The sequence below is a fragment of the Schistocerca piceifrons genome, chromosome 5, assembly GCF_021461385.2.
Source record: "Schistocerca piceifrons isolate TAMUIC-IGC-003096 chromosome 5, iqSchPice1.1, whole genome shotgun sequence".
NCBI classification, from domain to species: domain Eukaryota; kingdom Metazoa; phylum Arthropoda; class Insecta; order Orthoptera; family Acrididae; genus Schistocerca; species Schistocerca piceifrons.
This window is the reverse complement of record NC_060142.1, coordinates 591,741,518-591,756,092: the sequence shown is the minus strand read 5'-3', so window position 1 is coordinate 591,756,092 and position 14,575 is coordinate 591,741,518. Positions and strand designations below refer to the sequence as shown.

General features: G+C 37.9%; 1 protein-coding gene across 1 annotated transcript in view; it reads left to right on the top strand.

Moving 5' to 3' along the window:
- Nucleotides 1–14,575, top strand: part of LOC124799297 (piezo-type mechanosensitive ion channel component) — a 715,678-nt gene that overhangs the window by 269,233 nt on the left and 431,870 nt on the right. The window contains exon 11 of the mRNA XM_047262884.1: nt 6,890–6,999. Within this exon, the coding sequence (XP_047118840.1) occupies nt 6,890–6,999 (110 nt within the window). The remainder of the gene's footprint in view (nt 1–6,889; nt 7,000–14,575) is intronic.

Sequence of the window (14,575 nt, the reverse complement as noted above, 5' to 3'; positions counted from 1 at the left end):
ACAAATACAGACATTAGACCATTCTTGCATAGACCACCAAATAACCCACAAGTCGAAACAACAACAACAACTATCAACACAATCATACACAACAAAATAAATGAAAATACAACTATGGAAGAGTTACAACTACTGGTTTATGTAGGAGCACTCACTACACTAAATATACACACTAGGCAGAGATCAGAACCAACCAACACACAGAAGAAACCCACAAAACCAGCATGGCAACACAGGCTACAGACCAGAATAGAAAAACTGAGAAAAGACATCGGACAGCTAACACAATTTATAAGAAATGAAATGTCAGAAAAAAAACGAAAAAGGTTAGGTAAAATCTCACAGCAAGAAGTGATAGAGCAATTAGATGAAAAGAAGCAGAAATTACAAGCATTGGCCAAATGACTTAAAAGATACAAAAAAAAGTGAAAATAGAAGGAAACAAAACCAAACATTCAACACAAACCAAAAGAGATTTTACCAAACAATAGATAACACACACATTAAAATAGACAATCCACCAAACATAACAGACATGGAACACTTCTGGAGCAACGTATGGTCAAAACCGGTACAACATAACAGGCATGCACGGTGGATACAAGCAGAAACAGACTCATACAAGATGATACCACAAATGCCTGAAGTGATAATTTTGCAACATGAAGTCACCCGAGCAATTAATTCTACGCACAATTGGAAAGCCCCTGGAAATGATAAAATAGCAAATTTCTGGCTAAAGAAGTTCACCTCAACACATTCACATCTAACTAAATTATTTAACAGTTACATTGCAGACCCATACACATTCCCTGATACACTTACACATAGAATAACTTATCTGAAACCTAAAGATCAAGCAGACACAGCAAACCCAGCTAAATATCGCCCCATAACATGCCTACCAACAATCTACAAAATATTAACTTCAGTCATTACACAGAAATTAATGACACATACAACACAGAACAAAATTATAAATGAAGAACAAAAAGGCTGCTGCAAAGGAGCACGAGGATGTAAAGAGCAACTGATAATAGATACAGAGGTGACATATCAAGCTAAAACTAAACAAAAGTCGCTACACTACGCATACATTGATTACCAAAAAGCTTTTGATAGTGTACCCCACTCATGGTTACTACAGACATTGGAAATATACAAAGTAGATCCTAAATTGATACAGTTCCTAAACATAGTTATGAAAAACTGGTAAACCACACTTAATATCCAAACAAACTCTAATAATATCACATCCCAGCCAATACAGATTAAGCGTGGAATATACCAAGGAGACTCATTAAGTCCTTTCTGGTTCTGTCTTGCTCTGAACCCACTATCCAACATGCTAAATAATACAAATTATGGATATAATATTACTGGAACATACCCACACAAAATCACACATTTGCTATACATGGATGATCTAAAACTACTGGCAGCAACCAATCAACAACTCAACCAATTACTAAAGATAACAGAAGTATTCAGCAATGATATAAATATGGCTTTTGGAACAGACAAATGTAAGGAAAATAGCATAGTCAAGGGAAAACACATTAAACAAGAAGATTACATATTGAATAACCACAGTGACTCCAGAGAAGCGATGGAAAAAACAGATGCCTATAAATATCTAGGATACAGACAAAAAGTAGGAATAGATAATACAAATATTAAAGAAGAACTAAAAGAAAAATATAGACAAAGACTAACAAAAATACTGAAAACAGAATTGACAGCAAGAAACAAGACAAAAGCTGTAAATACTTATGCTATACCAATATTGACCTACTCATTTGGAGTAGTGAAATGGAGTAACACAGACCTAGAAGCACTCAATACACTTACACGTTCACAGTGCCACAAATATAGAATACATCACATACATTCAGCAACAGAAAGATTCACATTAAGCAGAAAGGAAGGAGGAAGGGGATTTATCGACATAAAAAACCTACATTATGGACAGGTAGAAAATTTAAGAAAATTGTTTATAGAAGGAGCAGAAACTAGCAAAATACACAAAGCAATCACTCATATAAATACATCGGCTACACCACTGCAATTTCATAACCACTTCTACAACCCTTTAGATCACATAACATCAACAGATACGAAGAAAGTAAATTGGAAAAAGAAAACACTACATGGCAAGCACCCGTATCATCTAACACAGCCACACATCGATCAAGACGCATCCAACACATGGCTAAGAAAAGGCAATATATACAGTGAGACGGAAGGATTCATGATTGCAATACAGGCTCAAACAATAAACACCAGATATTACAGCAAGCATATTATTAAAGATCCCAATACCACAACAGATAAATGCAGACTTTGCAAACAACAAATAGAAACAGTAGATCACATCACAAGTGGATGTACAATACTAGCAAATACAGAATACCCCAGAAGACATGACAATGTAGCAAAAACAATACATCAACAGCTTGCCTTACAACATAAACTTATAAAGCAACACGTTCCCACATACAAGTATGCACCACAAAATGTACTGGAGAATGATGAATACAAATTATACTGGAACAGAACGATTATAACAGATAAAACAACACCACATAACAAACCTGACATCGTACTCACCAATAAAAAGAAGAAATTAACACAACTAATCGAAATATCCATACCCAATACAACAAATATACAAAAGAAAACAGGAGAAAAAATTGAAAAATACATCCAACTGGCTGAGGAAGTTAAGGACATGTGGCATCAGGATAAAGTTGACATTGTACCAATTATACTATCAACTACAGGAGTCATACCACACAATATCCACCAGTACATCAACACAATACAGCTACATCCAAACTTATATATACAACTACAGAAATCTGTAATTATTGATACATGTTCAATTACCCAAAAGTTCCTAAATGCGATGTAACATATACCACACAGTTAAAAGGAAGTGACGCTTGATCAAGGTCCGTGTCACTTTCCATTTTTCACCAGACTTAACGTCTGAGAAAGTAAAGAAAATAATAATAATAATAATAATAATGATAATAATAATAATAATAATAATGATAATAATAAAAACTCTGATAAACCTGTGTGAGCTGTGTTGATTTGCCACTAACAAAGTATCAGTAAGTGTTACAAATGTAAAAAACTTTCACATTTCATGGAATGACCCAGATGCAATCATAACAGAGGTATATCTTTGGAGAGGCCAGAAAAATCTGTGGTTCCTGAAGAGGGCCAGCAGTCATTGCAATAGCTGCATGGGCAATAGTCTGGATGATTGTCCGATGAGACCGTACTTTGTTCGTACTGTGAACAATCATAAGGGGATGATCAAAAAGTTTCTGTCTGAAGGCTGTACATTTCAGAATCAGTATACCAATCATGCAAAATCACTGTGAGCATTGGGGAAATTGTCCCACCTATGCACCTGGTTGAAGATGCCCATTTGCTAAACCTCAGTGTTCTGCTGCATAAAGATGTGCATAACTGCCTGTTGCACATCCTTGTTTGACAGAAATTGTTGACCATTCAAGGCCTTTTGTTAAAGTACTGAAGTCGTTATGATTGCTTGGGGAGAGATAAGGACTATAAGGCAGGTGCTTGAGTGCCTTCCACTTCAGTTGACATAACTTCTGCACTACAACATTTACGATATGGGAATGTGCTTTATCATGAAGCAGCAGCACTCCTTGGCGCACCATCCCACAATGGTGGTCTCCGACATTCTGCCACATACATATTACCCATTCTCCGATGGATGCCTAGCTGTGTTTGTCCTCTGGCAGTCGAGTAAAGAATAACAACTCGTCGGTCCTGTTCGAACACTTTAGGCAATAAATTCGCCACAGTTCATGTTTCCACGTGATGAATTCTTCTCGGGTTATCAGCCCAGTGGTGGCATTGTCTTGTCGCAACGTTTCAATGAGTTTCATACCCATCATCTTCTGGCCAGAACTCATTGAAACGTTGCAACAAGACAACGCCACCATTCAGCTGATAACCCAAGAAGAATTCATCAGTGGAATACACCGAGAAAGACTGCAGTTGCATATATGTTTTCACATTTCCCGCACGCATATTGGAAACCACAAGTGCCACACTAATCCCTTGCCTATGTGTTGATACTTTATACCTGCATTGGAGTCATGTTATGTTGCACATATGCTGCAGCAACACCCTCAAAGAGAAAGGTTTTGATCTCTCTTTTAAAAGGAGAAACTACAGCCATTATGTCCACCAAGGTCATGTAGGAGTCACTGTACTGTCTGGCTTAATGATGACTGCATCTCCTGGAGTAAAATATTCTACAGCTGAAATAGTACACCATTCGTACAAGTGTGTGAGGAGTACGCATGAAGATGTTGTCACCAGGAAAAACAAAAGTGGTGTTCTGTGCTTCTGAATGCGGAATGTTAGATCCCTTAATTGGTTAGGTGGGTTGGAGAATTTAAAAAAGGAAATGGACAGATTGAAGTTGCCATGGCATTAGTGAAATGCAGTACATGGTTATACATATGAAATCAGTCAGTGATAATGCAGCAATAGATCTAATACTGAATGAAAGATAGGAATGCTACTATGAACAGCATAGTGAACACATTACACAACGGAAATGAACCAAACAATTATCATAGTAGTAAAAGGTCATATGCCTGCTAGCTCCACAGATGGAGATGGCACTGAAAGACTGTGCGGTGAGATAAGAAACTGTTAATGGAGATGAAAAATTAAATGTGATGGGGGTGAAATTCGGTATTAGGACAAAGAAGAGAAGAAAAAAATTGTGTGAGAACATGGTCTTGAGGAAAGAAGTAGCAGAATCCACCTGTAAAATTTTGCACAGAGCATTCTCAACACTTGGTTTGAGAATCATGAAAGGAGGTTGATAAGATGGAGAAGATCAGGAAACACTGGGAGGTATTAGTTCAGCTATACAGAAGTAAAACTAAACATTTTAGTAGGTAACAGTATAAAATAATTCAAATAAAACTTCCATATAGAAGGCATCCCATTTGTATTGATTCCAGAGTGACAACTTATTACATTTCTGTGTTTGTGTACTGTTCACTATGGGTTTATTTATCGATTGTTATTTTTATTTTGAAGTTAAAGTTGTGAAGTTGTGCTTGAATTTACATAATTGCATTTTTTAACTATGATTGTTATTTGCTGGCTGATTCTACTATATCATTTAAACCCCTTGCACATACCTACAAATGCTGAATATGCTGGTTTGGTATTAATATACATGTTTTGATATAGAAATGCTGCTGCTTGCAGAGAACGTGGTACAAGATTTCCTAACCACAGACTGCTACATGCAGAAGTGCTTGGTTATAATTCACTAAACTGTGTGAGACTGGTCTAGTGCCCAGGAGTCATATTTCATGTGAAGGTGTAGACCAACAGGGTGTGGATGAATTAGCATTCATTATTCAGTTGCTAGAACAAAGTTCTTCAACAAGCACATGCTGAATTTTCACGTGTATCAGTGTTCCACATATGACAGACATTATTTATGTGCAATCCTTATCATTTAGAGTGGATTCAGTACCTTTGAGAAGATGGTGAAAGTAAGTGATTGGAATTTTGTCATTGCTAGGAGCAAAGTAATTCCATTAATATTATTAACTCCTGAAGGCACTTTCACTCATCATGGTGTCAGTAACACTCATAAATGAACTGGTAGTCCAACAAAAACACACATACCTTTGTGGATACGCATTTTCAAGAACGGCTGTCCGTAAATATGTGCTGTAGTATGAAAACCAGTTGATCGGGCCTGTTGTGTCAAATTTTCATCTTACAGGGCCCCCATTATTTAGAGTTTTTTTGAAAATGAGTTTCCAGTATTATTGGAAGAGGTCCTTGGCCTGCAAGGATGTGTGAGTTTTTCCATCATGACAGGGCATTTGGACAATCTAGTCATCAGATCACACATCACCTAAACCTGACATTGCTCAGAAAATCAAATGGTACAAATGGTCATGTTTGTTCTTCAAGTTCTGTGATGATTACAAGGGGAGGCCTACAAAGAAAACATAAGCATAAGAGACTAATTGATCATTAGATTATAAGTAGTGCTGCCCTCATAAGAGATAGACAGGATGACTTCAGAAGAGCTGTATGTGGTGGTGTCAAGAGAATTCTATAGTGCATTGAGTTTGAGATGGAATTCTTGAAAATCAACTTTGAACTTAATCATTTGCCTTTCCATAAGACCTTCTCTAAGTATTTGTTTGCATTACATTCAGATAATAACTAATAAATATTGGGCACATGTTAGGTGGAATATTTTCTTTAAATTAGTATGTACTACCACCCACTAAAATATTTACTATCCCTCCTGGGGCATCCTTTGTAATGGCAAGACAGATTTTGAAACTAGATTCTAAATTTAAGAAAAAAAAAAATTTCCAGACACACATTGGGACTCTGACCATAAATTTTAGTTTGGACTTGTAGACTGAAGTAAAGAAATTGTAGAAAGATACAAAACTAGGAAGACACGACTAGATAAATTGAAAGATCCAGAGGTTGTTGAGAATTTCGGTGGGAATATTAGGCAATGACTGACTGAAACAGTGAAAAAGTATTGTTTATCAGCTACAAATAAATTGAATTGCCATTATAAACTACAATTATTCAAAAATACTTCTTGTACAAAAACTTTGACATATCACGTAAATTTCATATATGGTAAAATAAGATTAAGAAATAAAAAATAGTGTTTGTGTTAGGAGTGATATCATAGCAAGTGTGATTATTCCACTTGTGGTGTTTTGAACTACTACTGTGTTTTAACAAGACAACTATTACAGGCATAATTTTGTTCTGTTTTTAAAATTTTGTAACTCATTTCATGCAATTAAATCTGCTGTTTTTTTTGTAGAGGGAGAGGAGCTGAGAAGCAGTGCCTTTGAAATTATTTTGGACTGCATTACACTTACAATTCAACTAATCAACCGATCTTCATATATTGGTGCGAATTTAATAATGATGGTAAGTATAGTAAAATAATTTGTCCGTAGTCGTTCTGAATTGTAGAGACATAGGGTCAATGACAGGAGCATAAATGAGACTGAAAACTTGCTAGCGTATCACACAATGTGGGAATTGCAGTTCTGGGGTCAAGAGTTGTGTCTAGTGAAGTAGGAGAGAGGAGAAAAAGGCAGAGAATGGGAGGAAGTGTTGGGAAACAGAGTAAACCCCACTGCCCACCCCCCTCCCTCCGTATAGAAATCAAGCTGTGGAGGACGTAGGGGTATTCATAGTGTGCAGCCTGGCCCAAATACAGACTGCTACTGTGACACTTGAACAGCATCCAGTGGCAATGAAGGCTGTGCCATTGAAGCTGTAGACTCCATGCTACATGCATCGTTTGTTGTAGGCAGTAGACATCGGTCATGATGTTGAGTCACAGAATCATCTGTGAACAGAGATTGTAATTGCAATAGTTTTCAAACCTTGAAAGTTACAGGAGGTCTGGTAGTAATCTGGAATGTGGTCTGTTGCATTGAACCATGACAACAGAAAAACATGTAGCTTTCTCTATAGCAGTTGCACGCTCAGATATGTGGGATGTAGATGAAAGATCAAGTTGGAGAAAAACGTTCTTGCAATTTACACATTTTGGCTGAGGCAACCTCTAATTTCTTAGAATTCACACAAATTTTCAAACGTAACACTTTACTCTTGGTAGAAATGTTTTTTTCCCCCTTCCCTTGGGTATTTTAACTTACCATTTAAATTGCAGAAAGCATGCTTCAGCGTATGAAAATCTTCAGTTAGTACTCTTGCATCTTAGAACTGGAGCCATTAGAATCCAATCCGGTCACCATGATACCTGGTGCAGGAGGGCTGTTAACCACACTATGTTGCAGCGTGTCACCAGGAGGGCTGCAGTGCATGGTGTGGGAGCTGCTTACTGTATGATGTCCATGAACCATCTCCCAGATCATCTGCTTGTGCTCGGAGTACAGAAATATCTATATTGTAATGGCACAAGAAATTGGCACCAAGAATGGTTTTCCGTGAGAGCTAATAAAAAACTCCTCTGAAATGAAATGGCCTCTTGAAGCAAAAGTTACTACTATGCTTTGTTTACCAGATGTACGAATGTTACAGTTATTAGCAGCTGTATGCTAAGAGTCAGCCAAAGTTTGTTGGTCCTCATTCAAAGGTGGTAAACAGGTGTCTGATCCTGCACCAGTGAAGTATGTTTGTGAAATGGCATGAACAAAAAAAAAATTGCCAAAAAATTGCCAAGAACATTGTGTCAGTCTGGTGTTTTATGAAAGTTTACGAGTTGCCAGTGGTGAGTGTGATGACAAATCCACTACCTAAATTGGAAATGACCATCTTTAGTTCAAGAATAGCAGCAAAAGCCTTGGGAATTTTTGACTTATTGTAGACACTTTTCTTGCAGACATTGGTAGATGCCTGCACATGACTGCTGTTATCTTTTGGGTAATCACAAGGGGATGTTCACTTCCTTGGCTTTTGGCCAAAGCTTGAATGGTACCAGTACCAATTCCATGACAATTTGTTGACAAGGCCACATATATCCCATCAGCTGATGTTGCATCAGCTCTTGAGTCAGTGCTTCTGCATGCATTTCCTTGATTTGCCACTGGAGAATGTTTGTCTAGCTGGACCATACAGATCTCTTTCACTAGCAGGAGCTGTTGCCCTCTATTAGCATTGTATATGATTATGATGCAACACTATTACTAGCTTATGGGTCTACACTTGAATTGTCAATTTGCAAAAATATAGTACAGTTAATCACCCACATGCAACTGTGAAGATGAGTCTTTGCTGTGGTTCAAAATTACAGCACTCTTAATGGGAAAGATAGCTATTAACAACACTTGTTGTAGGGTAGCTTCTGAAATTTTAACTTATGTAACTAATGACTGAAGGTGACATCCATGGTGAGGATAAATAGTAAATTGTCATCGTGCACACAATAAGCAGTAAGTGAAAGCTGCAACATTTTGAACCACCAGTCCAGCTGTTGTTGCATTTACGGTGGTATTAAGACTTGCTACACGATGCGGAAGATGTGGTGTGCCCAACTGGAAAATGTTTGAGGGCTGCATGAAACCAGGAACTTAACATGAATGGCCCAAAGTTCGAAGCATTGCGAACCAGATTGGTAATCACTCTATCTGATTCATTCTGCAACTGATCTGGTGAAGCATAATCTGTTTTAATGGGTGCTGTAGATTCACACTTGATGTGCTTCTTGCTACCCATAGTTTTTTTGCAGGGACACCACTTACGGTGGCACTATACATAATAAAAACAATGTGTTACAGCTACTGGTGAATACTGCAAGCTATTACTGCACAAGAAACATGCAATGTGATAAAATGTAAAACAGTAGCCATATGGAAGGAAGACAAAAGGTGAGAAGACAAAGGCAACAGTACAAAAATTATTACACACTTTTTCCATTCAGTGATTGTCTTTAAAGTTAGATTAATTGTGTCACCACAATATGACATTGGTCTGCCTAACAGTTGGATCAGTTACTTTGTGAGTGATTGTAAGCAAATGGTAAGCATCAAGCTCAATAATGTCAACCTTAAAGCTATTTCTGAACATACATCACAGTATAAGGGTAAAAGCACTGTGGATGCTATAAATGAGTTTATCCAAAAAATATGCTCCACGTTAGATAAGGGTAGAAAGATCACAGGAATATTCTGTGATGCAACTAAAGCTTTGATTCAGTGAACCATGCATTACTCCTCCACTAATTACAGATGTATGGAATTGGGGACACTGCTTTAAAATGGTTTAGCTCTTACCTGTCAGATAGGAAACAAAGAGTAATTTTAACTTCAAATGGAACCAATTATTCCTCAAACTGGAAAACAGTTCCCCAAGGAGTCCCACAACGCTCAATATTGGGTCCCTATCCGTTTCTTTTTTGCATAAGTGACCTACCACTTGCTATTGATGTTCATTCAGTCTTATTTGCTGATGATACATCAGTTCTAATTGAAAATGATGTATCTGAAAGTGTTCCAGAAAAAGCCAAAAATACTTTAGAAAAACTCGAATCTTGGTTGCATCAGAATGGACTAAAACTAAATGTAGCGAAAACCAAAATTATGCAATTTGAAGCTAAATCACTAGAAAGGACTGAAGTAAAGATAACTTGTAATGATCAGGATATCGCAGAAGCAAACCACGTGAAATTCTTAGGCCTAAATCGTAATAAAAATTTAAATTGGAAGATACACATAGATTACTTAGCAAATAAACTGAACAGCTTGGCATTTGCAATGTGTATTTTGTCAGGTGCCACAAACCTGGATACCAGAAAGATAGTTTATCACTGCTACTTTGAGTCAGTTATTCGTTATGGCATAATCTTCTGGGGAAATTCAGCAAATGTCACTAGGCTCCTAGTATTGCAAAAGAAAGTAATTAGAAACCTGTGTTGCAAAAAAAAAAAAAAAAAAAAGAAGAAGAAAGGAATTCTGTCAACTACAGTTAAAAAATTTAAAAATACTATCTATCCCCTCTCTTTACATATGTGAGGTGGCGGTGGTGTTATATAAAAATCAACATACACTAGACACTTTCCGTTTTGACCACAACTGCAGCACTTGCCACAGAGATAATTCCAAACTTCCAACACATTGTTTAAAACTTTATGCCCAAATACCAGAGTATATAGGGTTAAAAAATTTCAATAAAATAAAAGGCAGTAATATATTTAAGATGGAACTTGGTTCACTGAAAAGATTGCTCTTTACTCCTCTGGTGGAAAAGTGTTACTATTCTGTCCAAGAATTCATTGAGGACAGCTTCACCGTCTGAGCAAAGGGGTTGTATTACATGTATTATTTTATGTATTTATGTAGCTGTGACTTGGAAATGTAAAATATAATGTAAACCTTTGTATTTCTCTTAAAAAAGAGAAAAAGTTTCTTTTTGTAAACCTTGACATGTCTCCTGTACGCCAAATCTTGGATAGATGGGTTCTGTATGCTGTCAAGAGCTTGTCTTCTGAATGCTGTTGGAATAAATGTGGAAGGTCTTCCACAGGAGATGTCGCAGTACAGCCCGGCATTTTCTCCCAGAGTGCATGTCAAGGAGTTGCAATCTTAATGCTGACGTAGTATCATTGACTAATGTTTGGAGCTCTTTATCATTTTTTTGTACTCGGGCCAGTGTGGGAATGTGAATAGGGATCATCATGCTGCTGACGCCTAAAGACAGACAACTACTACAGTTTTTTTTATCAGTACCCAAAATGTGCATTATGTCAGTACTTAATTGCACTATAAATTTTGAGGTGGCTATATTTGCAAGGAGAGCACTTGCCACTTTTCCACTTAAATGCTTAGGTCAGTGGTTTATGGTTCATGAAGCTGATAAATACTCGAGCCTCAGTTTGCAGTTGGAAGTATTTAATGGCCTCTTTTATGGCCAAGAGCCTACAGCCATAGATGATCAACTTTGTCTGAAATGTTAACAGTTTGTGAGAGAAATAAACCAGTGGTTGCCACAAGCTATCTGACCATTGTTGCAGTGCCACACCAAAGGCAGTATGGTTTGCATCCACTACTAACGCTAGGGTTGCTTTGAGCTTGGGATGTGCAAGAAGTGCTGTCAGCCATGCTCTATTTCATGGCCTTGAATGTGTAGCACAGAACCTCAGTCCACTCCACTGGGGACCGGCTTTTGCTTTAGGTCCTGTCAGTGCCATGGTCAGTGGTTCCTGCAATTCTGATGCACAAGGTAGGTGACGATGATAAAAGTTTGATATTCCTAGGAACTGCAACAGTGCCTTGATTGTGGTTGCATACGTAGCAGCAGAATTGCCTCAACCTCCTCTGTTAAAAGTAGAGAGCCCCAAGATGAAAGTCCTTGTCCTAAGAAGTTTGCCAGAAAATGCACGTAGCAACATTCAACATGACTATCCAATGTTCGCTTAAATACTTCGTACAGGTATTATTGGTGTTGTTCCAGGTGGCCGAAAACATGAGCACATTGTCCATGTGCACAAAACAGAATGGAAAATCTTAAAAGGACAGACCCAATAAACCTTTGCCATGTCTGCACTGTGTTCCATAATCTGAATGTCATCTAGCAATTTATCCAATTTCATCATTCGGAAAATACAGGGTCATCTTATATTCGCAGATTGAACTATATCTACTGAGGTCAACATTTTTGCATTGTTTAGTTGAGTATATAAGTGTACCCATACATTTAAAGGGGTTATCTTAAATAAATTAAGAGATGAAGCTTTGGCTGTTGAGGTCACGTACAGATTTATTTTGAAGAATTCAGAAGGGCAGGGCTTGGCAAATGATACTTGCATTTCAACAAGCTTGAAATTTCCTGATTTGCTGAAGCACTTATCACAATATCAACATTGCTCGAACAATCAGATGACACAGACTCGTGTGGTGCTAGTGCAAGAGATGCGCAAGAAACTATGAAATAGTCACTACAAAAGCCTACTGTTCCGATTAAAATTTGAAAATGTTGTGAAACGCAGTGGGAAATAGCATTAAATTCTATATCTCACAAACTTTTGTTATTTTTGCACAGGTTCTCGATAAACGTTCTTATACATTTATGGATAGCATATACAAACATTAATACTGCTTTTTAAGTAAAGATAACATTAAGAAACAGAGATGCTGTCTTTCAAAAAACAGTAGTTGATTCAGAACCCACACCAAGATTTTCTTTCATTATGAGAGATTGTAATTAATTACGAAGTGTTGTGCAAATGAGAAATTCGGTCACTTTTTCCATATTAGAATACCAGGTAAAAACGTTACCAGGTTGGAATCAGCCTTGAGCATGATGGTGATCTTCAGTTAAAACAAGAAGTAAAATTAATCTAATCAAGAATGAAATGTCTAACTAAAGAAATAAATCATATTAAACTGACTGTAATTGTTATTGCAAGAATAAATTACAATGGCAAGACCCATCATGGGGATAGTACTCACAGACGTTGCTAGATCATGGGACTAGCAAAAGTTCAGAATGGGTCTGAATCATATTAGTTGGTGTTTTGATCCGCAGATATTACAGTTTGTTTTTCACAGTTGCTCATGGTCAGCACTACTGAAGGGTTGAAAGGGGAACAGTGACACCAGATTGACTGAGAACTTTGATGATTGCCAAGAGGGGAGCAATGAGGAGCAGCAAATTTCGCCATGTTGCCAAACATGGGAATCTGTACCGCATTCTTCGGCTTTTCATGAACATCTATCAAGTTTAAACTGCAATTTGCCTGAATCCATTTGAAGTTGCAATCAAACTGACTTTACAATTGGAAAAATATTCAACAGTAGTATTCATTTCTGCAGGAGATGGTAAAATAGTTTCTGTGACATCTGTGACAGTAAAATCCCAAATGAATGGCTAGCATAATGCTAAGTCCAAGTCCATTCTCTGTGTGCTGTAGAGGTCACAATAGTCAAATTTTTGACAACTGATAGACAGAAGGCAGTTGGTGGCCTGCTGCAGTGCTTCCGAGACCATGGTAGGATGCTCAGGTCTGAACCAGTGTCGACCAGGAATTTTGGGCCAGGACTTCTGTTGTTAATGAACAGGTGACGAGATGGTGATGGGCAGTCATTTGCGCCTATGACCAACAGCCATAATCATTTGTGTGAAAGCTGAGTGCCGTGTATTTTCGTGCCTGTACATTGAATCTCCAGTGAAACAAACACACAGGCTGCTCAATCTGAGAAGACCTAGTATTGCTAACAGACTGGCTCCTCGAATGTCTGTGGTAGTGACCTCTGTTGTATTCAATGCCACAACAGTGTCCTGACTTGCGTGCATATAATTTGAATCTCTACTGTGCGCAAGTCATAATCAGTACGTGCAACTGTTGCTATGGCCACCATACTGCTGCACTGTGCCGAAACTGCTCTAATCTGGGCTGGGTGGATGGCTTTCTGTCTTTCTGTACTCAGTCTGCAGTTTCTACTGAGGTGTCCAGTGACATATTCATTTGACATGCCACTATTTCCTTTATCTGTGGTGATAATCTGATGTTGCATAGAGTACGCAGTAAGTTGTCTGTTATGATGACTGTATCCACATTGCTTCATAGATGCCTTGCAAGGGAAACTCACCATCACACTCCCTCTGATTTAGTGGCAAACAGGCCAGTGGATAGCTGTCAGAAGCTGAACACAGGTAAAGCATGAAAACAGGAAGAAAGTGTACTGAACTGTGACAAAAGAAGAAAAATAAAAACAATGAATGGTCCAAGATCAAGATGTGTAATGACAAGTGAATTTGAATAGTTATGCCATGGCAGTTGTGTGGCCACTGTGTTGGACTATGAAGAAGAACAGCCATTTTTAAATCTCTCTCACAGCTCATTTTTTTCCCAGTGTAACTAAACAACCATGCTTGAGCAGCACCTATTAGACAGGGGGGATCCGACAGCCGATCAGTTCCAGTCATTCCACCAGGAAGGAGGTACATAGCTCGTGTTGTCTGTAGTTCAACCGTGTCTTGACGGTCAATACCATAGTTGACCGTGTCCGAATTGTTACTTTATGCCAGGAAGGGC